Consider the following 23764-nt stretch of genomic DNA (forward strand, 5'->3'; position numbering starts at 1 on the left):
AGCACCCTGCCTCCTGGACAGAGTCTGCAGGTGCATTCAGGGAGCCTGTGCTGAACTCCACGTTGCTCCAGCTACAGCACTGTTGGTCCTGAGCCATTTTGTTCCAGGGTGCCAAACAAGAGCTGCAGTCCTACTTTAAACTGAAAAGTGGCCCAAGTCCTTTGTCTATGCTCATCTTGCCAGCAACTGTATCTCCATTCCTATTCCCTGCTGTTCTCTAAAACCTCAGGTCTTCTTCCAAGGACTTTTTCACAAACTGATCCTTTCTACACAGGTGTCTCTCACCTGTGCAGTTTTTGTATGGGTCTCAGTCCCTATCTTTAAACTCAGTCTTTTATTTCAACCAATACTTTTATCTTCAGATCTCAAGTTTACAGCCTCTTTTCTTTCAATCTGTTGTTTAATGCACAAATGCATGTCCAGGTGCAATTTATGATAGCAGCTGAAATCAGAAGGAAGCTACATAGTGCTAATTACTGTCCTACACAGAACACTTCAGAGCAAGGTTCCCCAACAGTGGGGTAAACAAGAAGTGGCAATTTGAACTATTTCCATTTGTGTTCACAACTAAAACTGGTGTTTCAGAGCTGGGAGAAAGTTGTGTTGGGACCTCTTAACCACCTTCGTTTGAAGCTGAAGGGTAATTCTGGTACTGCACTGTCACCAGCAAGCAGTTTCACTCAGTCATTTGAGTCTCCAGAAGGTGCAGAGCCACAGGAAGCAGCTGAGCAAGGACTAAGACAGGAGGCAGCAGACACGTGTGTGTTGTGTAAGGGTTTGCTCATTCTAACCCCATATTGTTGTTGATACCTTTGTTTTTCTTCTCTTTTATTCGTGTAGAAGTGAGTAGGTGGGTAGTTTCTTAGCAGGAAAAAAGAAAGGAAGGAAAAATTGTGCCATTAGGACATATTGTTCCTCTCTGCAGTTTAAAACTGTTGTCTAGGTAACAAAATACCCTACAGAAGGATGAAGGATGCCTTGCCTCTTTCTCTCTCTCTTCATTCTGAAATGACATTAAATGCAGTTTCTGCTTCCCTTCAACTTAAAGAGCTTTGTGAGATTACACACTGATGTGCAACTCAGTGTACAGAGGTGATAACTTGTCCTTTCAGGAGCTGTCTTAGATCTACCCTGCACTGGGTACAGAGAACTCTTAATCTCTGCACTTCTGGCTTTAAATATAATAATTTGAGCATCTGAGTCCCAGGGATGGGGAGGAAAGGAAGTGAAGAGCTTGGCCAGGAACAGCAGGTGACACCTGTACACAGTTCAAAGCTACATGGGGTGCTGAGACAGGAAGCCTTTCTTTTGGAATCCTTGGCAAACTATGGACATTGTTCTTGGCTGGGCTAGTTCTTCACCCCATTCAATGTGGATTGAAAGTAATTGTTTTAGTGGTTGCTTTGCAGAACTGGAAAACCTCAGACAGAATTAGGACAGCACTGAAGTCGGAGCTATATAAAACTCTCTTGGAAAGGTGCTTCCCTCCAACAGTAAGAAGAAAGCATACCTGTAAAAGATGAGAATGAGAGAGAAGGCTCATTCCTTCTTCATCCCCAAGGGCCTTTTTATCCCATTATTTGTTGTTCTACCCAGCACTTCCCTGTCTGCACTATTCCTTTGCTTTCTCTGTGCCACTGTCCAAGTGTCAGTAAGCGGAGTGCCCCAGGGATGGGGCTCATGACTGCAGAATTTACTTCAGTTTAGGTTGTGTGGCTCAGGATGTATGAATATTAGATGCTGAGAGGGACTTTTCCTGCTTTCTTTGTCAATTAGAGAAGAGGGAGGGAACATTTAAGACTTGACCTGTAACTCTCTCAACTTATTTAAACAGCAAATGCTTATATTTTAAAATTGAGCTGGAATTGCAAAGCTGTGGAATCATCTGGAAAACTCTCCTAGATTTATGTGGAGGAGTTCGTGTTCCTGGGTCTCTCTGTCTCAATCTGTTTTTTTCTTTGCCTGCTCAGGTGCTCCTTCCCCTGTAGTATATTTTACAGCACTTTGTCCTGTCTAATTTGCCATCTGCTTTCCTACAGACCCCTGTCTGTCAGCATCAACCCTTCCTGTGCATGCATATGCATCTCTACAGGCAGGGAACACAGGGATTCTGGCTGTGTCGGCTCCATCTGATGAATGGACCATTCTTCCAGACATCTGGTGCTATCCTGGGCAAACTTTCTTCTCTTCTCTGCTTCCCCTCCTTCCCCCCCCCGGGCCATTCTCTCCCTCATCCGCCACCCCCATCCACCGCCTCCTTGCTGGATCTGCAGCGTGACTGGGAACAGCCTGAATTAATCAGCAGACTGGTGCTTCACTCTGCTGCTTCTGTCTCATTCTCTGCAGCGCTGGGCTCTGCACAGTCTTGCTCTCTCTCTCCCTCTTTGCTCTATCATTTTTGGAGGGCAGCAGCAGTGCAAGTTGCTGGGGAAGTGGTACAGGAATTTAGCCCAGATGATCTTCAAGCAGGCTGATCTCTGGATCCCCCACCGAGGCAAATGCCACAAAGTAAGTTTTTCTCCTTAACATTTAAATTCAAAATGGCTTTCCCTCTTTCCCTCCCCAACCTGCATCCTGCCTGATGCGATGGTGAACCAAGAGCTTTGAGGAGAAGGTTATGGCAGGACATGAAGCAGTGAATGATTATTTTTGCTAGAGAGTGGCTTGGTGTTGGAGGTGATGGGGGAAGAAGCTGTGATTTAAACTGCAGATTTAACCCTGGAACCAACAGCAGGGGCTGAACATGATTTTAGCTTCTGACTCCTGCTTTGCTGCCCCCCTGCCTCAAAACTTCAGTTTGTGTTTTTTCTTCTGTGTGTTGTGATCTGTAGCTGTTGAACCTCCTTATCCTTTTGAAATGTCTCACACCTTCTAGGTTGTACCTGTTGTGGTTTTAGTCTCTAAAGTCCTCAGATAAAGAACTGGGGACTAGAAGGAAGCTAATGTGGGAATGAAAGATGTGCTGAAGTCGTGGGGATCTCTGAGCACTGCTGGCCTCTGGGAGGGGATTAGCATCCTCTGGAGTAAGCCCTGCATTGGCATAAAGCAGTTATGCTGTGTGTTGAAGCCAGAAAAAATATGGATCCCTAACTGCTCTCTGAACTTGGAGGAATATTGTACCTGGATAAATTACAGTAATTAGAGCTCGATAATTGCATAGTACAGGTAAGCTTCCAAGCAGTGCATAAACACTGCCTCACCCTGCCAGCAGCCTGCTGGGGCAGGTAACTATGGTTGGGGATTTGCTGCTGCAAACAGGTCCCAAGAGACAGAGGAGGGAATGTAGGATTCAGAACTGGGCTGCTACCTGGGGAGTGGTCACCTTTTTCTCTGCCATTGAGCTGCTGTGGGCTGAGGGAGAGGCAAAGCACTGGGCTTTGCATTACCCATGTGGTAAGGTTGATTTTGCTTCTTGGCATCTTCCTCTGTGCTTTATGGGGGGGGTGTAAGATCTGAATCTCATTGCCTGAGTTAAAATTGACTCCGTTCACACCGAAGTACAGTAGTGATTCAAATGGCTGATTAGCATTGCTTTGGCCAGGTCTCTCAGAGATCTGTGCTCCTGCAGCTGTGTCTCTTTGCAATGTAAATCTGCAGGCCATATTAGTGCTGAGCTGTGGAGAGCCTCAAGGCCAGGGTCCACTGGAGCTCCCCCAGTCATCCAGTTACTGAGCTGTGGGGGCCCTTTTGTCCAGGAGAGGTCTAGGCTGACCTCCATACTGTTGCTGCAGGTGCAGATGGAGACAGCTGTTGACTCTGTCCATTAATTTGGGCACTGCTATGCTAAAGACTTTGCTTGTTCCCTTAGATTTGAGACCACCAATAGCTGAGCCATGGCTGCCAAGCTCCCATCAGGTGATGTTTAAACTGAGTTCAATAGCTGTGTTCCTTGTGCCTACTGGTGCCATTCCTGGCACGTCCAGTTTTAAAGAGAGTGGTCTCAACAAAGCCATGATCTCTTTGGTGGAGCTGCCTTAATTGTGCAGGTATCAAGACATGTTTCTTTTTTTTCTGTGCTTTCCAGCAGTGTTCAGGTGGGTTGGTGAATGTCACAATCTTCACACCTACAGCTGATGGGGAGTTGGTAGTCCCCTTGTAGAGATGAGAAACTAAGGTGCAAAGGAGCATCTGATTTTCACATTGCCATGCTGGAATTCTGTGGCAGAAGGAAGAACAGAACCAGCTGTCCAGATGGATAGTCCAGAGTCTTATTCATAAAATCCTCCTGTGGAATAAGAATGTGTCAAGGTGGAGGCTTTATGTAGCCTGGATGCTTCTCCTGGACTGGAGAAGCAGTCTTGCTAGATGTCAACCAGACATCTTTTGAAAAGTAATCAGGTGAGCACTAAGAATGACAAAAGGAGGATGTAGGTATTGAAGGGAAACATTTGCCCAGAATGTCCTGTTTATTGGCTTTGCTGGCTACACCTGTATCATTCTCTAGCAGAGAAATGCCATTTTAGGCACTCAGAGTGCTCTGAGCAGTTGGACAGAGCTGTAGCATATTGATGATTTGCTTTCGAACAAGAATAAATGTCTCTAGCACTAGCCTGTTGTAAGGAGTGGTGCCTCAGGAAACTGTTGCCATCCATGTGGTGTCTGTCATCCTCTCTGTTGAGACCCAAAAAAACTCCACTATGGGTCATATTGTGCCTTATCCTAAGCAAGAATCTGATTACAGTACTAAATACAAATATATTCAGTGGAGTTACTTATGTGTTTTTGAAACTGTGAATAGTGCTTACATTTCAGGAGGTGTAATCCCTGAAGTAGATTAATAGTGTGCAAAATGTCAGTGTTAAATTAAAAACTGCCTCCTTGTTTCTGCTAGGAATGCAGAATAGCTCTCAGAAAAAAAGGAGAACATTCTGTTGCCCACTTCCAACTGTTGAAATCTGAAAAGCAACTGAGTAGAAGCATTTTAAAAAGGGACCTCGTGTGTGCAGCCTGGAAAGAGGGAAACAATCTGCCAGCTGCCTGGTGGGGGTTTTTATACCATTTTGCATCAAAGGTCTGTGAAACTTTTGCAACTGCAGTCTGTGAAAACTGAATCTTCTAGCACAAATCTTCTGTTTTCTATTTCTGTATTTGTTTAAACAATCTTTGTAAAGGCAGCTACACTGACATGTACAGAAGCCCTTATTCTGCAAGGGACCCACAGAGGATGAAGGATGATTCAACCCACTTTGTTGAGTTGAACCAACTGACTTGCCTACAGAAGCAGTTGGAAGGGTGACTTCTGTAAAGCAAAGAATATATCTGTGCTCCAGTACTACTGACAAAAATGTTTGGCACATGTGATACACCACCACACATTATATCATTATATATATTTCCCTGACATTTGCAGGCAAGCTAAGCAGTAATTTGAAGTGAAGAAAAGAGGAGCCCATTCGTGAGTCTTTTCATCTTCCTGCCCAGTCCACACTTGGGTGCATTCATTCCCTCTAGAAAATGAAATCACAGGTACAAAAACATCTCCTACACTGTGTGCTTTTTCCTTAACAGTCATCCTGCAGATTACAACTCTAAGTGAGACACATTATCCTCTGCAAGGCAGGAGGTTGCCATCATCCCCTGTTTACCTGGCTTCAGCTGTGATAGCCGGGGCAGGGGTCAGCTCCAGATGAGCCATAAGTGCACTTAGAGGCTGGTGTGTTCTCCAGCCTCTCAGGGCAAAGGAGGAAGCAACTGTTTATTCTCTCCTCAGGACATTTTTCCTTTAGGCATGGGCAAAAGAAAAGTGCAGCCTTTTAAAATGCCTTCTGATACCCATCAGGGGTTTGCTTTCACTGTAACATGGCATTTGCTGTCTATTTTTTTCTTTTTTGTTCTTCAGAGGAAACCCTGTGCTAAGGCAGCTGGGTGGGAGGGTTTCTTGCTGGTTTTGTTTTGACCAGAAAATTAGGGGATTACTATTTGAATGCAGCTTTCCAAAGCAAAGAGGTGCATGCTGAGTTTTTAAGTAATGAACTGACACCTCTGGTGAATGGCTTCTTCACCCTGGGGTGCTCACCTCCTGTTTAGTGGCAGGAAGAGCACTGGCAGCTGATGAAAGGCTGGGAAGATCCCTCTGGGACAGAGCTTGAAAGCACCTAGGTTTGCCATATAGAAAGGTTTACTTTAGGGCATCTGAAAAATGCCTCATTAGCAGCTGATGGCTTAGCGGGGCAGCTCCTGTTCTGCAAACCTCCAGCTGCCCCTTGCCAGCAGCTCAGGGTGGCTCTTCTCACCAGTCCTTTTCATTCCTCAGTTCCAAAGGCTTTCCCTTGATGTTCCCCAGCAGTAGGTTATCTGAGTCAGGCAGCCTCTCACTGGCATTATTACAGTGTTTGCCAGGCTGGCTCTGCCTGCTTTGCCAAATACTCCACGTTTTAGGTGTCAGGATGGGTGTATAACAATCCCTGCCCTTCCTGCTCTTCTGCCTCTCCAGCCCTGCCACACTCTGCCCTTGTCCTTGCTCTCCTGCTACAGACACCTTCCTTTGTGGCTGCCCTCACCTCAACAGATACTACTGCAGAACAGTAACTCCTCTGTAAAGACTGGAGCAGGTGTGCAGGTCTTTCAGGAACCTTTTTGATGACCTCTGGATTTGCTGCCTTTCCCTGCCTGCTGTCATGGGGCAGTTTCTCTGTCAGGCAGTTGTGTGCTGGCAGATGTTGGCAGCAAGTGCAGCTTTCCTCTCAGTTCTTCTGTAGGTGTTGATGTGTCCATTGGAACCAGCTTAGTGTCTAAGCAGACTTTGCTTTTCAAAGTCACTCTTATTTTCATGACGTGTCTTTTATTTCTCTGTCTGCCTTTCCTGTGCTGGAAGTGCTGGGTGTCTCTTTGGGTGCTCTGCCATGCCCCACACAGCCAGCAGTCAGCAGAGAGAGAGAAACCTCATTTTGTCACTTGCTTTGTGTTGCTCACAAGCACTCCTGCTTGCAGCACTCCTGTGGTGCAGTAGCATGTCTGTTGCCAGCTATGCTGCCTGCTATCTTCTCCTCTGGGAGTCTTTGAGAGACTCCTACGTTTAGTCCTGTGCTGATGTTACCTGGGCTGCTTCCAAGAACAACAGAGAACTGCTTCCTCTATTCCTAAAACTGACACAGAATGAAAACTACAGCAGGATTATTTTTAGTCCTGTAAAAGTGCAGCTAAAGCAGTGTTGCTAGACTCTGCCTGGCCAGAATTTACTGTTTCAAATTGTCCCTGATAGGTGGGGAGTGTGTGTGTAGGTGGTAGTTTAAAGAGCATCTGTCTGCTTCATGCTTATGTTACAGTTTTGGATTGGATTGTCAATGCAAATGAGTCTGAAGTCCAAGATTAGTTTCCTGTAAATGTTCATGAAACCACTCATTTAAGGAACAGGAAGAAAAGTACAGATGATAACTGAGTTGCAGTTGCAGAGCTGGGTGTGTGGATGCAGCTCCTGAGGAGCAGAGCTGCTGCAGCTTGAGATCACAGTGGATTTGGCAGGGCTGGGAAGAGCTTCTGACTGCAATAGCAGGAAGAGCTGCAGCTCTGTTGCTGGGCTGTGTCCCACTGGTGGGAACTGGTGGGGAAAGCTTCCTGCCTGTTTTATGGTCAGTAATTCTGAACTCTTGTAAAGAGTGTGATACACCTGAGCATTTCTAATGTGCAGGATATCCTTTGCACTGCACACCATCAGGGTATTTGTATTAAAACATGAAATGCAACTAAGAGCTTTCACTGACCATTACCATGCTACCTGCTGTACCCCTCTCACGACCTCCTGCCTGCTTGTCATTTTTAACCAAAAATTTGTAATGAACAGTTGTGGAAATTGGACCACTCTCAATTAGAATTGCAGATATTCTACTTAGTTGTTATTACTGTCATCAGAATCCATCCTGTATCATAAAAATTCTACCATGACTGTCTTCTGTTGTCTCTACAAGCTGGTACCAGTTCAAGTCTGTGTAACCTCTGAGCTGAGCACCCTCCCTTTGTATTGTCCCCAGCCTCTGCTGATTAGAATCTTGTTTCACAGAAATAACTTGGTATTGTGCTTTGATAAAGTATTTATCTGGCACAGGCAGGACCGGTTTGCTTACCTGATATTATCAAGGTGCTCTAATTCCAGGCAGCAGTCTAAAGTTCACAGGAGGGGTGACTTCAGGAAGATGAAGAATCACACTGGTGATGATGAGTGCAGGGCATTCATAGTAGAGTGCTCAATCAGCCACTAGGAAAAAAGCCTAAAAAGAAAATAGGAAAGTACTTAACAGTTTGTTTTGCTGGCACCTCAGGATGAGATGACCTCAAGTTTGGGCCTTACTACACAGAAAGCCCTCACAATCCTGAGAGACCAGTTGTCAGCACTGCTGGAGGGGCATCAAAAGGAACGGAAGAAAGTGACTTCATGGAAGGTGAGAAACCAAACAGGTTGGAGGCTCAGTCTCCCCATCTCAAAGTAAAGCTGAAGATTAAACAGAATTTGACTGCATCCCCTCCCCGACTGCTGCTGCTGTGTCTGGGTGTAGAATTGCTAAAGTCCTTGGGACCAAAGGAAGGAATTACCTAAGGGTATGTTTCTCTCAACACTTCTCTCCTGGATGCTGGAGCTCTACAGGAACTTAGCTTCACCTGTGAAGGATCTAAGGGCCTCAAGAGTCACTAGTGGCAGTGGGGGGTCTGTATCAGGTGGAGAGAAAGAGTTGTGAAGCTAAACAGTGTCCCCTTGTCTACCATATTTCTCTGGTGTGTGTGCTGAATACAAAATGCTAGTGTTTATTCACAGTATTTAAAAGTGTTCCTCCCTTGGTTAGTGACAGTGGGGCAGACTGACACAACAGTTTTCATTCTTCTAAGCAGAAGCAGAGCAGAGAGTGTTCACCTGGACTCTCCAGCTGAGGACCTGTTAGTGCTGTAGCATTCACACAACTGATCTGGGATGCTCTGTGTCATTTTCAGGGTTTTTTCAAAGTGATTTTCTCCCTGGAGTGTCAACTGCTGCCTTCACCCTTTCTCACTCTGCTGTTTCAAACTTCTGGCTCTGTATTTTATGAATGCTGACTGTCTGCTCCTCTCCTTTCGTAGGAGGTGTGGAGGAGCAGTTTTCTTTACCATGGTAACCGTTGCTCCTGTTTCCATTGGCCTGGTGCATCTCTGATGCTTCTGGCAGTGCTGTTGCTGCTGTGCTGCTATGGGAGCCAGCCACAGGGGAGGTAAGTAAAACATCCAATGCTGGTTAACTGAAGCAAGGTGGTAGTTTTATAGTGTTTCTACACTGTATGTGGCTGACATAACAGTGTTGTCCCTCATTCTGTCTAGACATCCAGATATTAACATACTCATACTGGTGATTCTGTGTTAGTCCTGTTTGCAAAACTTCAGCCAACTTGATGGTACTTCTAAAAGACCCATGGAGTGTCCTGTGGAGAGACAGATTTTTTTTTCTACAAAATTCCTAGATCTTGAAAGATGCCAAGGCATTATCATAGTAAGAAAGGATTCAAAAATTGGGAGTAGTTAGTGGCTCATGCCATGCACCATAGCATGCCTTGACTTTATTTGTAAGGGACATTTTTAATTGAGATGTGTGCTTTCAGTCTTCCCTGGTGACATTATACTAAAGAAGAAATGTGATCATAGCTTCCCTGCTATCCTTTTTTTAGCCCTAAGTCTGTGGGATGTAGGAATAAACAAACAGGCAGGTGCTCATTTATCTCTGTGGGTGGCTGGCAGTATTTTCTGCTCATTTACTCAAACCTCATGTTTTCTGCTCTCTTCTGTTCTGCTATGCAAAGCCAAGGTGCTGAGATAGTTAATGCACTGGCACTCTTCCTCCTCCTCCTCTTGGATCTCTTCATGATCGGGCGTCAGGAGAGGCTGAAGTGCAGAGAGGTGGAGAGGAGACTTCAGACAATCATTCAGAAGATAAATGGTGAGGTCTCATTCATCTCTTTGCGTTTAGGTCTTCCTCCCATGGGAGTTTTCTCTGAACCTGATCACATATGTTACTAATTGAGCTTGCTAGTCATCTCCTATGTTACACAGAAATGGGCTGTGAGAATTGTGTCCTACTCATGCCTGTCCTGTAGAATAGTTCTTTTGAGCTGTCATGTGGCCATGTGTTTCCAATCTGTGTGTTATCAGGTAGGTGTCTGTTATGTCTGTACTTTGGAGTAATTCTAATCCTCAGTATCTTACAAAAATATCTGACTTGGAGCAGATGATGATAGGAGAATCTGTGGGGTTGTACCAAAACACAGAACAGAGGAAATAAATTGCTGTGTGTGAGCATCGTCTCAACAGGGGCATTTGAACCTGAGGAGGCAGTTCATTATAGTGCAGCAGTTTTAAGGACAGCCTTTAGCTTTTCCATTGTACAAGTTTGACTTCAAGGTTATAAAATGACTGTTGAGCTGTTAATACTGAGTGGAGTAAGAGGGGAAAAGCCAGCAAGGAAAAAGAGAGAGAAGATAAAAAGATAATGAGAATGGACTGAGCTTGGCACTGGAGGACATCTACCCTTACGAGGATGTGAATTGATTCTTACTTGGCCCCTCCAGAATTATCACTTAATTCTTTCACACTTTGTGCTTTCAGATACACTTGGCAAAGAGGTGAAATGGCCAGACTCCATGTACCCTGACCTTCACATGCCCTATGCCCCATCCTGGTCCCTTCATTGGGCCTACAGGGATGGTCATCTTGTCAACCTGCCTGTGAGCCTTTTAGTAGAAGGAGATGTCATTGCTTTGAGGCCAGGCCAGGAGTCATTTGCCTCTCTGAGAGGGATTAAGGTAACTTGCTTGTCTTATTTCCCTGGCCTGTAACAATGTATTTCCTAGAATTTTCTAATACTCTTTTAACTCCCAGTGTACAGAAAATTGGAGTGTTTTATTTCTTCTGACCTTGAAAAAAGTTTGAAATTCCATTTCAGTCAAGGACAGTGCTTCATTAGACTACAACTTCTTTACAAACTCCCAAACCCAAAGCACTATATTTCCATCTATTCCAGGTCAAGGAGGAATAGTAATTTGTTGTTAAATATAAGTGGAGTGAATCTATCCACTAGGACGATGTGACATAAACCCTCCCTACTTTATCCTGCTTTTTATGTGGAGAAGTAAAGTTTGTCTGCTTTGGCCTTCTCCTTACTACTGATTTGCTATAAAAGAACATACTATAAAATTCTTGGAAAAGAAATAAATGAATGAACCAGTTACAAGATCTATGCAAAGAATTTGCTGAAGAAGATTGGAAAATTTTTAAAGCTTGAAATTTACACCTTTGTTGGGTTTCATGCTAACACTCATGTCAAATTTCATTAAATAAGCAGATGTTGAAATGAAACATAAGCATTTCATTTTAGCTAATTTAGCTAATGAATTTTTGAGAGCTGAGAGAAAGAAACAGGTATTGTGTCCCTTGCAGTGGGAGGGATCCTGCTGTACTAAACCTCAGTCTCTTGCAGCAGGATTCTACCAAGGCCCTGACTGTGCAGCCTTTGACCTGTCTGCTTGTTTTTCTAGGATGATGAGCACATAGTTCTTGAGCCAGGAGATCTATTTCCACCTTTTTCTCCTCCTCCCTCCCCAAGGGGAGAAGTGAAGAAAGGACCTCAGAACCCTCAGCTGTATCGTCTCTTCCGTGTCTTGAAGACCCCAATAATTGATAATGTCAGGTGGGTTAAATACAGTGCACAACACCTGTACAGCTTGCCTGTGTCTTTGTTGCTGCCTTACATCTTAGAGTGCTTTCCATATTTTAGGTGGTGTCTGGAAATGGCTTTGTCCCGTCCTGTGACAGCCCTGGATAATGAGAGATTCACTGTACAGTCAGTGATGCTGAAATATGCTGTCCCTATTGTACTGGTAGGTCTCATTTCAAGCCTTTGTTGTTGAATATAGCCATGATTTGTCAATAAAGGTGAAGAATTTGCAGCCATCAACAGGAAATTGTGGCCAGGCTGTAACTTATGCAGCTGACTCAGTATGTACCTTGGGTAGTTCAGAGAAGCAAAGATGCTGAGCCATCTAACCATGAGAGTGGCAAGAACTGCAGCAGCAGACCAAGTATATCTTTCAGACTTTCCCAATGCTGCTGAGGCAGTGGAACCCCCTTTCCTACTAATGGTCAGGTGCCAGTGTCATCTCTCTTTGAATTGCAGGCAGGCTTCCTGATCACCAATGCTGTGCGCTTCATTTTCAAAGCTCCTGGAATTGCTTCTTGGCAGTACAGTCTTCTTCAGCTGCAGGTAAAGGAGTGCTTTGGGCTCCACTACACCTCCTCTCCAGAGCACCACTGGGACCAGTCCCCTCCCTTAGTCACTTGCTTCATCCTGTGACAGCATCTTATGCACAACCCCTGTGCGTGCTGGGTCCAGGAGCTCTCGGTGGAGCTGGGCAGCAGCTCTACTCTGGCCATTCCTCCTAGACTGCTCTTTGTGTTGCTTGCTCTCTCACTTGCCATGTGTGCATATATAGTATCCTTTGCCTTTAAACTTGGAAAATTCAGCAGAAAAACATGCTGCACGTTGGTGTGTTTTATTGATGGCCTCCTTCATTACAAGCCCACAAGGGTGGATGTGTCTTCCCTTCTGTGCTACTCCTTGTGTTGCTCTGCTTCCAGAGCAAGCAGTCTCCTTCCTCCCATTGCCTTTCCACCATTATCTCTCTCATTGGTCATGTGAGAGTTCTGGCTTCTTGTTGTCTCTGCTTGCTGGTGATTACAGTTTTTTTTTTCAGGTGAATGGTGTCCTACCCATCCTTCCGTTGCTCTTCCCTGTCCTGTGGATTCTTGCTACAGCCTTTGGAGAAGCCAGAGTCTTGGCCCAGATGAGCAAGGCCTCATCCACCTCACTGGTAGGTATCTCTCCACATCAAACCACTGCAGGAGAGGGGAAAGGCTCTGTGAAGTGAGCACAATGAAGTCAGCAGACATGTCCACGTAATTATAAAAGCTTTGGATCTTTGGTTGTCTCAGCTGTGCCTTCTTGATGGAATACAGGCTTCTTCTTGAACAGGTGTTTTAATTTTTTTAACCTGTTTAGAGATATCCCAACGTTTTAGGAAGCTTCATGATTCCATAAATCTCTTCTAGGCATATGCTTTCTATCAGGTCTAAATGTAATCTCTCTAAGAGGTCAACATGGAGATAAATGCCCTGTGGTGGCTGTAACTAGAGAACATTTAGCCAGAGGAGGAATGGGATACATGAGATCCCCTGCAATCCCCTGGTTTAACATGTGGCCTGAACAGCCCCTTCCTGAGGCTCTGGGGCTTTGCTTGTAGGCATGACCTTTCTCAGGGTGTAAGAGGAATTTCTGGGGGTTTGAGGAACGGAGTTTGGATATGTGATCCTGAACTGGATATGCTGATGAGTGTCTCTTGTTCTCTCCTGGTGGCAGTATTGGCAAGATGCACTGTGTTATGTTTGTCTTTTGTGCTGACTTCTGTTTAGCTTGTACTCCAGCAGAGTTTCTCTCTCTTTGTCCTTCCATGGCCTCTGTGACCCTCGGTTTGTGTTTTCTATTCTTTTTCCTATAGGTTGTACATGACTAAGCTGCCTGTGTCCTGTAAGGGGACAGACAGGGGACACACATTACCTCCCTCAGTGCATTTGCACCTTTATCATCTCTTTTCAGTGTTTTCTCCACTTTTACCTTTCCCACACCTTCTCAGCATCTCTTGCTTTCTGTCTCTGGAACCTTTCTCTTTTCCCTCATAGCTTACTTTTTGGTTGGGAAAAGCCAGAGCTCCTTGGCTTCCCTGCTTCATTGTTCTCAACATACCATTTACCCTGTCACTCATAATTGCACCTTCCTTGTGTTCTTTCCTCTCCTTTTTCTTGTCCAGGCAACTTACTCTGTCCAGCCAGCTCTTTCTGTGACATCTCAAACATGATTCTCCATCCCTGCTGCTGCAGAACAAGTGTTGTGATGTGCCCTGGTCATTCTCCCCCTTGACTAGGGTAGTCTTCTCTTGGCCTCTTTATTTCACCCCTTCCTTCTCTGTACTCTGTTCAAAATGTGGCAGGTAAGACCCTCTTGTCTCCAAGCAGCTGACCTGTGTGATGCTCTTCTCTAACTTCTGCCACCTCTCATCGTGTTCAAGCTGTTTGATTCCCAGTTTTTCAAGGCCATAAGTGACCCTTTTGACTGGTTAGTGAGACACCCTGCAGGACACAAACCTCAGCCCCCCTAAACAAGCCCCTGCCTCGGGTTGCATTACTCCAGTTGGACAACAGCAGCATTCCTTTCAGAAAGGAATTTGATATTGGTTGAAAAACATTTGTACTGCCTTTGGTGCATTGGTTCAGTAATTATTTACCTTCACTGCTAAAAACGGGCATTCTGAGTTAGTGGGAATTTTTGTAGTATCCGACTTCCAGCCCTTGGATATTTACATCTTTGTCTCCTATATTTAAGAGATTTGATGTCAATCAAATTTCTGGTTTACTTTGGATAAGTAAACAGTTTAAAACACCTTGAATCACTATAAGTATATTGTCCAACCCTCTAAGCTTTCTCTTGGCTTTCCTCTTAGCTATCTCCAGTACTTCAGGATCACTGTAGAATTATGAATCTCCAAAACTCACAAAATATTCCAGCAATATTCCAGTTGTGCTTGTGCTAAATTCCAGAATAATTTCAAGTTTCTACTCTGTGTTCCATTGTTGTGCAACAAAGGATCATATTAGATCTTTTAGCCAGTGTTTTAAATGGCCAGGCTTTGTTCAGCTGATAATCTACTGTTACTGCTTTCTAAAGCAGAGTCCTCATCCTTTTAATTTTGGCTCAATTTCCTCAACTTTCGTTTTTGCTCCTAGGAATGCAACATTACCTTTGTGGCTGTTGGCATGCATGGTTTTGCTTATTTACCAAGCAATCCATTTGTTCTGTAACAGTGGTCTTTTCTCTTTATTATTGGACCCTGCACCAAACTCTGTATAGTTATAGTTATAGCTATAGTTATAGTTATATTACCATTAGTAATGTTTTTTTAGTTTGCTTTCAGGCTGTTAGCAAAATACCCAGAATTTGTCCCTGCTTTAACTAGTAACACATCTTACTGAGAATAATTCTTCAGTTTTTATTCCACTTGCACATAGTCTATTTCTATTGTATGTAGTATGGGCCCAATTTCTCCAGTATTAATCTAAAGCATTTTTGTATCAAGTCAAAGGACCATATGGTCTACATACAAAGCATTACTTATATCACTCAAATTTGTAATTTTGTCCCCCCAAAAATCACAATATAGAAAAAGCCTGGGACACCACCAGCAAGTGACCCAGTTATAGTGGGGAGCAGCTGAGCCTATGGGGAGGACAAACAATAGTTTGTTGAGATTTATAACCCACATTCTTGTGGTGTTTGGCACTGATCATATTATTCACTGCTTTTCTTTTAATTGAGTCTAATATTAGCTGCTGTTTTTCTGTTTGAAATCAAAGTCTGGAGTCCTGTGTTCACTTGGTTTGTTCTCCTTACCCTTTTTTTGGCATTGGCACCATGTTAGCTTCCTTCTATTGCACTGGGACTTAATCCATGCTTCAAGCCTTTTGCAAAATCAGCAGTAACAGTCAGAAAGTTGTCCAGACCTGCTAATTAAAACATATTTACTTTCAGTAGCTAGTGTTGGAATGGAAAATATTTCATGGGTATCATACGTTTTGATTATATCACTGGATAAAGACTGGCAGTATTTTATTTAACATGTCTGCCTTGCCTGCAATATCATTTGCAATGCCACTGTCTTCAGCAAGCAGTGGACTAGATTTAGTTACCTACTAATACACTTTTTTAATTTAATTTTTACTTATATTATAATTTCCACTTAAAACTGGGCTTTTTTATTTTTGCTATGAGACTATTGCTTTTTAAACAGTTCCTAATTTTCCTTCATAGTTCTCACTTTAAATTATTTCTAACATTTATCTTTCAGTTTTCTTAAACTGATCCTTTTAAAGTACCAGATATATGCATTATTATTTGGGGTGTTGTTTTATTTAGGTTCAAATGTAATTGCCATATTCACTTATGCATATGAGTATACTTTAATACAATATTTTTTTTTTCCAAGTTACATCATCTGCTGTGGAAATTCTTTGTGCTGGATGCACATATTTTGAGTCAGTAGTTTTCTCAGTGTAATTCCAAGGGCTCCAGGCTGATGCCTTGCTATAATTTCTTTTCATTTCCTACCCACATCCCATTCACATCACCTCATTTCTCTGTGTCCATTGTGTTCCAGGCACCTGCTTTTACAGCCACTCTTCTAACTCCTGCATTTTCACTGACCAATATAGCCTAAAAACAGATCAGTCAATCCAGGCTCTTTCTGTCTAAAAATAACCATCCAAAGAGAGCCTCCTCTGGGCCTAATTGCTGTTATTTTCTCTCTAGACATTTAGGTAATGACTGTGTCATCTTCTGTGATGTACAGCACCACGCACTTTGACTGTGCTTCACAAGTAGATAAAGACATAGTCCATTAAAGACTTAATTGCTTTGATGAATTATTGGTCTGCCTTGGTACAGTGATTCCCACCGAGCAGGACTGCTGCCTTTTTCTCTCTGAAAGCACAGTATTTAGGGAAGGATGTTCCTCATGACACATTTCTGAGCACAATTATAGTAACTGGTCTCTTCTCTTGCTGCAGCTTGCTAAGTTTTCAGAGGACACTCTCAGCAGCTACACAGAGATGGTATCTTCTCAGGTACTATTATTATGAATTGTTTTCTTCCATCTTCACTGCAGAACTTCATGATATCCTTTCCCTTCCTCTCTGATGTCCTGCTTGTTTCTAGACCCTTTTTACTTGTGTCAGTTGTCCATTGTCACTCATTTGCTGCTTTAATTTGCTGTGCACGCAGGTTGCATGTCTTTCCCCTACTCCTTCCCATGTAAATCTGCTCTGCTGACCAGAGGTTAAAGTGACTTTGAAACTGAGTCAAGTTTTGCCTTTCTGAATATTGCAAATGGTTTGAAATCAACTTTTTCTGTCCCGAAGAAAATACTTCTTTCAAGTCCTCCTGTGGCAGGAGTAAAATAAGCCTTTTATGGTGAGTGTCAGAAAGAAGGGAAGTCTTTTGCTAGTACTTGGAAAACTGCCTTCTTCAGACCAAAACTAAAGAACAGAGGGGATGCGGGTCAGCACCAAGACCAAGTGTGGAGAGGGGACCATGGGGTGTTCAGGCTTTTTAAAAGTCTGATCCTGTTTCATAGGCTCCTTAACAAGCTTAAGCACATTACTGGGTCTTCCAAAGCTGGGGCAAATAAACATTCAAAAGACCTTTTTCTAGGGAGGAACTGCATCTGGCCACTCTATAAACTACATCAGCCAGATTGAACAGGCAGGTAGAAGAAAGAGTTTCTGTCTAAGCTGGCATTAAGATTCTTTTCTCCATAACGAGGCAGATGGACTCCAGGAGTATAAAAATAAATTCAATGTCTCCTTCCTCCCAGCCACACATGAGAATGCACGTGGATGCACACAAACACACACTCATGCTTCTTTAGCTGAATATTTTGTTACCTTTCTGTGCCAGTACATAATTTAGCTGAGGTGTTTTTCAGGTGTTAAATGGGAGTGATTCAAGCTAGCCTTTGTTTAAAACATATGCTGCTTTCTTTTTGTACCTATGTAAGATGGTTGCTTATGAGAAACTGGTTAAAGTAAGAGGTTTTTTTTCTTCCTGGTGATAGCTGTGATTGTTGTGCATTTTTGTTTAGGGCTGTGCTAGCACTCAGGATCTAAGGAACTTGATCTGAGGAGCTTTGGGGGGAGTGTTCTGCAGTGACAGCATTTCAGAACAACAGCTAAAAAGCAGTAAAATAACACTGTAATGCAAACCTGGTTTTGCTGGCTTCAGGAAAGCATACAGCTCTGGTGCTTGGCTTGATTGCTGCCACCCAGACTCCCTCTGAATCATTTTTGTGTGGCAGATGAAGGGTGACAACCTGACATTTAAATTTTGCAAAATATTCCCTTCTTTACATTTATTACTGTGTTGCTTACAATTATTTTGTAATGAAGGAGTAGTCAGGGCACCTGGGCTTGATTTTCAACATTGTCACTGCCTCAGTAACCAAGCTTGGGCAAGTCCTCTCCCCACACTGACTCCACTTACTCAATTCACAGCCTGGTGACTGTAAGCTCAGTGCCTCAACCTCTGTAATCCACAGGCATGAGAGTTACTTGAGGAAAAAATACCAAGAGGTAACAGCTGATTCAGCCCCAATCAAATCAGAATTCCTTCCTGTGTTTTGGGGTAGACAAAGCTAGTTTTTGTGAATTCTCAGTTCAGCAGTCAGACTGCCTGCTGGCATCCCCTGGATGGGGGAAGAAACGTCTGTCCCTGGAGAACATCAGCACCATATCAGTTAGCAGGTTCCCACAGAGACTGATGGTTATCTTACAGTGTATCATTGTGTTGAACCTGAAAGCAGGTAATGTCATACTCCCTTTCTTCCTTCTCTCCCTTATCTGTCACTGAATGAGTCTTTAATTGGCTGATGTCCTCTGCTTCCCTCGGCAGGAAATGATACGCTGTATCTGGAGCCACTTCCTCTGTGTTTTAAAAGGCAAATCCCCAACTCTGAGCTTCACTTCCAGCTTGCTCCACAGTCTAGGATCTGTTACTGTGAGTATTGCTGGGTTGTCAGAAAGAGGAGCCCTGACTGTTAGCAATCAGTTCACTGTGCTGGGAGTAGAAACCCCTCAGGCACTTACTTTGTAGAAGAGTTTATAACTGTCTTGTCTTGCCCAAGCAGTGTATTTGCTGGCTAAAACACTGGCTAGAGGTACTCTGTGGCATGTAACAGGGTGCCTGTATTTTCCAGCTCTGGTTCTGGTCCCATAACCCTCTTGGCTCAAGAACCAGCTGGCTCTATTTCTGATAAGGTACTAACTGGTGAAACAGTAATTGCTTCTTTCAATGGTCTGTGTGCCTAGTTTTGTAATATTGTGAGATAAAACTGATGTCAAACAACCCATAAATCCTGAGCAAGGTTGTTAGGTCTAGTTTCTTAAGAAAGAAAGTTGGTGAAGGAGCAACTTGTCTCTTCTCCCATGTGTTTGTAAAGCTTACAATATTTACAGCATGAACACTGAAACATTTTCACTGAGATTTTGCTTTCCTGGGGGTATTGTGGGATGTTCTAGGTGCTCTGCTGTGTAGACAAGCAGGGGATTCTTTCCTGGCCAAACCCCAGCCCGGAGACTGTTCTGTTCTTCAGTGGGAAAGTGGAACCACCTCATGATAGCCATGAAGATCTGACTGATGAACTCTCTACACGATCCTTCTGCCATCCTGAGATGGAAGATGAGGTGAGGGCCACGTAATCCATAATGTAATATACTGGCTCTAATCATAGTTTGGCTGACACACACAGTGGGGTTTTACAGAGCAGGCCCTTTGCTACTAGAGAAGTCCTGTTCCAAAGTGCTTTGTCTAAAAGGCAAAGCAGCAGCGAGGATGAGATCCTCTTCTACAGGAGTCCTAAAGCAGCACAGGAATCAGCAGTGGTTCATGTTCACCCCCTGAATCAGCACTGTTCATTTGGCTGGTCTCTTGCAGCCCCACGAAAGAGATGCTTTGCTCTCTGGCCCCCTGGCAGACACAGTCCACATGACCAATGAGCAAGAGAGGAACAACTGGTCTAGTGACCCTCCAAAGGCTCCTGACACCCATGCCCACCGAAAGCCCAACAGCAGAAGCAAGCACCCCTCTGGGTCCAATGTGAGTTTTAGCAAGGACACAGAGGGTGGAGAGGAGGAACATACTCAGGTAAGATTTGCTGAAGGGGCACACATATGAAGCTATAAGACAGACTTAAACCCATAGAGTCTCCCCCTTTGGGAACTGAACTGGGAATTCCCTGCATGATTTTAGGCTCAAGCTGTATCCATTATAACCAACTCAAATTTTCCTGTCTGTTGGACCAGGTTGTTGGTGACAGTGAGGTGTTGGCTTGTGAGGCTGAAGACTTTGTGTGTGACTACCACCTTGAGATGCTTAGCCTGTCCCAGGACCAGCAGAACCCTTCCTGCATCCAGTTTGATGACTCCAACTGGCAGATGCACTTGAATTCCCTCAAGCCTCTGGGCCTGAACGTGCTGCTCAATCTCTGCAACGCCAGCGTGACCGAGCGTCTGTGCCGCTTCTCTGACCACCTCTGCAACATTGCCCTCCAGGAAACTCACAATGCAGTGCTGCCTGTCCACGTGCCCTGGGGCCTCTGTGAGCTTGCCAGGCTAATAGGTAAGGAGAAATTGGATGAGCAGACACAGGGAAATAAGAGCTGTCGATAGGCACTTAATCCTTAAAGAGCACAAGAAAAATACTTCCCCGGCCCTGGTTGCCGAGGAGGTGGAATTACAGAGCTGACTCTGTTGTTCAGTTGCCAGAAGAGTCTATTAAAGACTTTGCTTTTGGCAAGTTTTGACATTGTAGAAACTATCAAAGGAATAAATGTCATCAAAGATATTTCCAGCCTGCTCTGGCTAGGCTTGGTATTCTCTTGGCCTGAGTCTTACAATCTCATCGTGTGACAAAGAATACCTGCTAATGCACAGATAGCTGCTCTGTCTTAACAATAATGCTTTAGCAGTTCAGGTATACATTATGTGAGGAACCTCAGCCTATTTTGTAGACAGGAAAACAGGCATAGAAGAGATAAAAGGTTAGAGGTAGCACTAGGATGAAAATCTGTAAGCTCTTGGAAGTCCCTTCTTGTGAATTCCTTCAATTCACATTTCCTTTCTTCAATGAACTAGAAACATGGAATCTGTAATTACTAATTACATCTAGTCCTTCTGAATGTTTTTCATCATAGAACTTGAGCCATGCTGGTGTAGATGCAAAGTAAGCACAGCTCACCTACATATTGCTGGAGAAATGTCAGAATGAACAAAATGTCACAGAAGCAGGAGAGAGGACATTTCTTTGGTTAAAGCCTAATTTTTTCTTCTCCTTGTGTTCACGTTTCAGGTTTCACACCAGGTGCTAAGGATCTTTTCAAGCAAGAGAATTATTTGGCTTTATATCGCCTGCCAAGTGATGAGATGGTTAAAGAAACAATCCTGGGGAAGCTTTCATCCATCACCAAGAGGAGACCACCCCTGAGCCACATGATTAATCTGTTTGTGAAGGACACCACTACCAGTAAGGCTTCCCCTTTCTTTGGGCATCTGCTTGGGATGTGAGGATCTTATCCACAAAGCCTAGAAAATGTCACACTGGGACAGTCTAGAGTCATAGAATGTGCCAAGTTGGAAGGGACCCATCAGGATCATCAGGTCCAACGTCTGTCCTTGTGTAGGCTGACAGCTTTACTCTGCCTGCGACCAGTGCAGAAACACTCCACAGACCTTAGTGATCAGTGTGACAGGGGTATTCTTCCCAGCTCTGCCTCACTCCAGAATCATACATAATTTCAAAAAATTATCTTAGTTAGCACTTAGTAAACCTATTTTCTGGGACCAAATTGCAGAGCAAGGTGGGGGTTTTATTTGGTTTTGAACACATTTTGTTATGTTAGTGAAACTGGTAATTACACAGGGTTGAATATTACTCAGGATTTTAGCTAATTGTGCTCATCCCTCTGATAAACCAAATCATAAATCATGATGAGGCAGTTGTCTAGTTTACTATATTGCATTCTCTAGTTCTGTATTGAATACTAATAAGAAATTGCAGAAATTCTGTGCAAACTCATGATGATTGTGAGCACAACACCTGAAGCCATGATGACTTACCCACTCCTCTACTCCTTCCTATTCTGATAGGAATAGGCTGGGATGGAAAGCTGGGCACCATGAGGTCTTAAAGCACCTCAGAAAGATTTAACAGCTTGTCTGTCAGAGCTCTTAGTCACTTGCTAATACCTTAAACTGACTGAACTTGGCTCTCTGGAATTGACATATGTTCAATATTGAATCTGAAATATGATTGTTATGCTGGCCAGAGATTTATGAGCTAAACTGTCTTCTCTGGCCCAATTCTTGTGAAATTTGTATCTTAATCTGGGGAAGAGCTTTTTTTTTTTTTTTTTTTTTTGTCCTGATTGCTTCTATCTTACCTTTTGTGAGCAAAAGATTTTCTGATGCTGAGATTCTTAGTGTAGGGAAAAACCTGTAATGTTGCCTCATTTCAACTCCTTATCCTCATTTTTAAACGGTTTAGTTTAGAGGCTGGAGCTCAGACGAATACTTGTGTGACCTGGATTATGCTGTCTAGAGTAAATTCTAAGAGGAATTTAGCCAGTGGGGTTAGTTAACCATTGGAACTCCTCTCACATGACAGGCTTGTTCCTTGAAACTCTCTAAAATGTTTGCAACCAGAAATAATGGTTCATGCAGATAATACTGGGTGAAAACAAATGTCTCTCTTTATGCAGAAGCTCAGACCAGATGATCATAACTAATCTCTCTTGATACATTGTTTGTGAATAAATCTTTGAATCCACCCACTCCCCTGGTTGAAGTCAGGGGGAGATAGGCAATAAATTCTACAGCTGTAGCAGAAATAGGAGATGGCTTGTCTGTATTTTCCTTTGCTGTTCCATTGAAATGTGTCTTGCCAGCTGGCAGTGCTCATCCCAAATCCACAGAAAACCACATGGAAATGAGAGGCTTAGCAGAATCTTCAGGGCAGTTACCACCTCTGTCTTCCTCTGATTTAGGTGCACTCTTTGATTCCTTTTCTCTCACTGCCTCAGCTGTAATGGCTTGGTTATTCCTGATGAGTCCCAGCAGTCATGAATCCCTACTGAATCACTCAGTAATGGCTCCTCATGCTCAATGTCCCATTCATTATGTTTTTTTCCCTTGTGGCAGAGAAATTGTGGCCTTCAAGTTCATGATTTAGGAAGGGAAGAGGCTGAGCTCACTTTGCTGGCAGTGACAATTGAATGAATCTCTTTCCAGTTCATAGCATGTGCTGTCACTGTTATTTACTCCTTAGAAGGATTGTTGTGTGGGACACTGATGATGCTGAATGGGGAATGGATTGCAATTGCTGCCAGGGTGTATGTGTGTGGTCATCTGCAAGCTCTTGCTTTGTGTCCAGGGCAGAAGTTTTGCATGAATCAATAAACAGCTCTTCTTTCCTAGCAAGGACTATCTGACCATAGGCCCAAGGTGGGAAGGATTAGGTGTTTATACAGTAAAATAAACCAGAGCTCTGCACAAGTACTCCTTTGTGTCCCTGAAACAGGCTCCTTCTTTCACACACAGCTCCTATTCGTCTTGGAGGTTTGTTATGCTGATAAACTTGGCGTGTGATGACTATTTATAGCAGAAAGCAGAGAGCTGCTATGTTTTGGAAAATCCTCCAGTGTTCCTGAAAGTCCCTGCTTGGCTTGTGCAAGTGGATTTTCTTGGCTCTTGACTTCACCAGCTAGTGTGAGCACTTCCAGTCAGCAGCAATGCCTGCAAGAAGCCTCTGGACTCATTTTTCTTGGTAGTGATGTTTTTTTCATTAGATCAGCTTTGAAGCTGTTGGGGGCAAAGTCACAGAGCAGCTGGAGGAGGGAACCTAGACAGAGAAGTGTACGTGCTTGCAATGCTAATGGATCAGTGGTGATGAAAGGGAGCAGGAAGCATGGAAAGGGAGGCAGCTCCACGTCCTTTAACTTAATGTCCTGTGCCTGGGACCTGCATCAGACAAGTGATATCACACACCTTTGGGAAGCACTTTTTAACATCCTTGTCTACAAGAGGAAATGAAAGATTTTAAGTCTGTATTAAAGAGTAAAGTAGTGGAAGGAAAAAAACCAGGACAAGCTGTGGTGTCCATTCA

The 23764-nt window shown here is 43.7% G+C and overlaps 1 protein-coding gene across 10 annotated transcripts in view; it reads left to right on the forward strand.

Moving 5' to 3' along the window:
- TMEM94 (transmembrane protein 94) overlaps positions 1–23764 on the forward strand; it is a 47427-nt gene that overhangs the window by 9472 nt on the left and 14191 nt on the right. For 4 of the 10 annotated variants that reach the window (XM_071764021.1, XM_071764015.1, XM_071764014.1 and 1 more), the window contains 14 exons: positions 8256–8375; positions 9046–9173; positions 9756–9892; positions 10558–10754; positions 11487–11638; positions 11726–11828; positions 12125–12211; positions 12702–12818; positions 16621–16677; positions 18500–18604; positions 19126–19290; positions 19541–19750; positions 19909–20224; positions 20954–21127. In XM_071764021.1, the coding sequence (XP_071620122.1) occupies positions 8256–8375; positions 9046–9173; positions 9756–9892; positions 10558–10754; positions 11487–11638; positions 11726–11828; positions 12125–12211; positions 12702–12818; positions 16621–16677; positions 18500–18604; positions 19126–19290; positions 19541–19750; positions 19909–20224; positions 20954–21127 (2068 nt within the window). Of the gene's footprint in view, positions 1–2439; positions 2509–8255; positions 8376–9045; positions 9174–9755; positions 9893–10557; positions 10755–11486; positions 11639–11725; positions 11829–12124; positions 12212–12701; positions 12819–16620; positions 16678–18499; positions 18605–19125; positions 19291–19540; positions 19751–19908; positions 20225–20953; positions 21128–23764 lie in introns of those variants that run through there. The other 6 variants (XM_071764017.1, XM_071764018.1, XM_071764019.1 and 3 more) reach the window with 2 other exon arrangements.

This window comes from Heliangelus exortis, chromosome 20 (assembly GCF_036169615.1).
Source record: "Heliangelus exortis chromosome 20, bHelExo1.hap1, whole genome shotgun sequence".
NCBI lineage: Eukaryota > Metazoa > Chordata > Aves > Apodiformes > Trochilidae > Heliangelus > Heliangelus exortis.